The sequence below is a fragment of the Pangasianodon hypophthalmus genome, chromosome 26 (assembly GCF_027358585.1).
Source record: "Pangasianodon hypophthalmus isolate fPanHyp1 chromosome 26, fPanHyp1.pri, whole genome shotgun sequence".
Classification (NCBI taxonomy): Eukaryota; Metazoa; Chordata; class Actinopteri; order Siluriformes; family Pangasiidae; genus Pangasianodon; species Pangasianodon hypophthalmus.
Window position 1 is genome coordinate 8,377,277 of NC_069735.1, and position 3,671 is coordinate 8,380,947.

At 39.5% G+C, this 3,671-nt stretch overlaps 1 protein-coding gene across 1 annotated transcript; it reads right to left on the reverse strand.

Annotated features, from left to right (window-relative positions):
- Window positions 1-1,241: 1,241 nt before the first annotated feature.
- On the reverse strand, window positions 1,242-3,417 carry zgc:64002 (uncharacterized protein LOC393330 homolog). Its single transcript, XM_026931948.3, has 3 exons — window positions 3,057-3,417; window positions 2,360-2,567; window positions 1,242-1,776 (listed from the first exon to the last, which is right to left on the reverse strand). The coding sequence occupies exons 1-3, from the start codon at window positions 3,214-3,216 to the stop codon at window positions 1,344-1,346; spliced, it is 801 nt and encodes a 266-aa protein (XP_026787749.3). The 5' UTR covers window positions 3,217-3,417; the 3' UTR covers window positions 1,242-1,343.
- Between the last annotated feature and the right edge of the window lie 254 nt (window positions 3,418-3,671).

Genomic DNA, 3,671 nt, shown 5'->3' on the forward strand with positions numbered 1-3,671 from the left:
CAAAAGTAAAACAATTTTGGAAAGAGGTTATTACATGTATGCCAGACATATTCAGTGTCCAAATTCCTTTGAATGTTAAACTCTGTATTCTTGGAATATATCCATTGGATTTTACTTTGAAACAAACTAAGCTCCCAGATTTCGGTCTTCTCCAAGCCAGGAGAGCTATTGCATTGTGTTGGAAGAGCATGGACGCTCCATCCTTGAAAATGTGGAAAAAGGAGATCTTGAACTGTATCGGACTGGAGAGACTAACTTATATTGCAAAGGGCAAGCGAAAATTTTGATCGGCTTTGGGAACCATACATGAATATCATGTAAGTGGGGATATAGACTTTACTTAACATTATACTGATGTTTACTTAGCATTGTAAATGTTGAAAATACATCTATTGATTTATTATGTACTTATTATTTATTATTGTACTTTTTTTTTTTTTTTGATTATTATTATTATAATTTGTTATTGTAGTATTTAATTTATGTAAACTGTATGTATAGAAGGGTGAGTGCAGGTGTACCTGTTTATGTGTGCTTTTGTTAATGGGTCATAAATAAGAAAAGTCAATAAAGAGAGGAAAAAAAAAAAAAAACAAGTCTGTAATGAAGTAATAGCAAACATTTATCAACTATTGCAGACTGTAAGCGTCCTGAGCTTGGGATGTTGTCTGTGGACTTACCGATGTTCCCCCCACGTCCACGTGGGTTTCGTGCCGATTGGTGGATTGACTACTTTAAATTGCCCTGTGTGTGTGAACCTGTGTGTGCATGGTGCCCTGTGTTTTGGGTTGTGTGTTCTCGCTTCATGCCCTGGATAGGCCCCGAATCCTGCAACTCTTACGAGGATAGGTGATAAAGCAGTTACTGAAAATGAATGAATGAATAACCTTCATGATAACCTTCATGATAACAACGTTATAACAATATATATTATTAAAAATGTTACATGTTTGCCTGTACATGTTACCACTGGGCAGCAATTTTACCAAGATGTCACCTCAACATGCTTTGGGACACCCCTTAGCATCATTACGTGTCATTAAATGTAGTGCACTAAGCATGGGATTATTGCTTGCTAGTTACAGGATAGAAATAGAAATAGTGAGCTAACGTAACCAGCTATTTAAGTACCCATGCTAGGTAAGTCATATGCTGGTCAGGTTGTGTCATGTTAGCTAGCTAAATTTCGCCGAAATCTAGCAATTTACTACTTAAAGTTTAAATAACAATTAAGGAGTTGATATGGTTAATAAAAGATTTTTATTTGCAGTCTTCATGATGACATAATTTGTTAACAAAAGTTTGCAGTATGTCTTATAACCTGCCAGGCTATTGGCACGTGCCTAAGATGTCTTGGTAGATTTCAGAGCGACAAGATAAAAAATGGCTTCAAAATCTGAAACTCTGTTGTTGTCCTGATCTTGTGCTGGAAAAATTTTAAATTCCTGCACAGTGAAGTCAAGGTTTCTGAGAACATCTTCAACATCTGCTTTGCTTAGTTGGAGGCAGGAGAAGCGGATTTTGTCAATACAGTAGAAGGTCTCTCCTAAAACCCCAAGCATCACCAGAGCTCCACCTGGACGAAGCAGCTTTGCCACTCTACGAAGTGCATTGCTGTACGTCTGGAGGTCTTTACTCGCCGCCTCAAGACACAGGGACGTTATCACACAGTCTGCTGGTTCAACGCTCTCTGGATGGAAAGGGTTTTCTGAAAGGACGTCACATTTCAGCACTTGTTTCACCCGCTGTCTCAGTTTCGCTTCCACATCAGATGAGCTGGAGGAACAGAGTAGAAACGGTTCATTCGTTGGCCATCATCTTCCTCTATTTTTATTATTACTACTATATTATTATTATTAGTTTACATTTACTATTATTAGGTAAGCTAATATCAGGGTAATTCTACAATTGTGCTAGCAAACTGATGTTGTGGTCTTTACTTCAAAGCTGCTTTTTTTTTAAAAAACATATTGTAATATATTTAAAACATCCCTTAAATATACTTGAAACAGGAGCCACTGAAGGAAAACTATTTCAGACATTTGACCTTGCTGTAACCTTGACCTTGTTTGGATCAATTCCAAAATCTAATCAGTTCATCTGCTAGTTACAATGATAATTCCCTATAAATCTACAGAACATTCAGCCACTCCGTTTTCTGGCATTCATTGTAGTTACCAATATTTAACATTCTGTTTAGCCTATTTCTGATTTGAGGTCCTACACTATATAGCCAAAAGTTTGTGAACGCCTGACCATAACACTCATGACCCATAATGTCCCATTATGATGACAACCATGATGATGATAAATATTATTATTAATTTGGTTTCATTTACACTCTTTCATTCTTACTCACCTCCTACCATCCATTTCACACACATAATCAATGAGAGGCTTCCAGTCAAAGCACCCTTCCTCGTTCTTTATCCATTTCTTGATTTCTTCACGATTCCTGTCTACAAAATCAGACAGCACGAGCTCGTCGAAGTGCTCGCACGCGCTGATTACAGTGTGAATCGTCGGTCCGCTTCCCACATCAATCAGCCTCTGACCTTTGTACTGGCCTGGAAATGAAACAAAATCATTTCTACATGTATACGTATAGGATTAAACAAGATTTTTTAAGTTGTTTTCCTGTAGACCACACCCTTCCACACATGCAGAGTCAGACTTTGTAGAAGAAAACAGCTTTAAAAAAAATAGTCTTGTTACTGTAAGTATCATCCATCCATCCTGTGTAGGATAACTACACAGGGGAGCCTGGGCAACCCATTGCAGAACAATTTGGTAATGCCAGTTAGTCTACATTATGAGTCTTTGGACTGGGAGGGGGCCCCTGGGGCACAGGGAGAAAATACAAACTCCAGACACACTTAGGCGGGATTCGAACCCTCAGCTCCAGAGGTGCGAGGTGAGTGTGCTAACCACTAGACCATCACGGTCACTAACAGATAACACGCTATTTTAAATACTCATTTAATACCCTTGTTAAAAACCACAATACAACTTTATAACATTAGAAAGTCATGGCTGCAGTTTCTCAAGGACCTTACCAGTCGAAAAGGTCCTGCTTAGGCATCCTAAAACGAAAGTAAGATAGCCTTCCTCCTCTGAGTGTCCTTCTGGACGGGAATAGAAATTTTTCATGTAGGCTTTCGAGTCAAAACACGCCTGATAGTAATCCCCCTCAGTGAACTGAGCGCTCTCTGCCATGCTTATTCGGTAAAACGGTTCCAGTCAGCAGTGAAGGAGAATAAACAACTCGCGAACGAATCGTTCGGTTTTTTTAAGCGACTCTTCAAAGTGAATCACGTGAACCGAATCGCAAGCACGAACAAACCGGGAGGAACCGTTTCCTCTTTATGTCCTTTTGGTGTTGCGTCAGTGACGATGTTGACACTGGACTGTGGATTGCAGAACTCCAACCTCAACTATTATTCAGCAGCACCAAGGTTATCTGTGATTGAGTTTCCTCCTGGTTCTCTGGTTTCCTCCCATCTCACAAGAACTTGCTGGTTGGTGGACTGGACATTGCCTCCAAAATGTCAATGAGTGTGTGACTGTGTGTGCTTGTGACCATGGTCAGAGCTACATACTGTATGACCAGTCCTCTAACGCTGCTGATAGCCTCCTCTCTACCTCACTGAGTGTTTTATTCTATATTATGA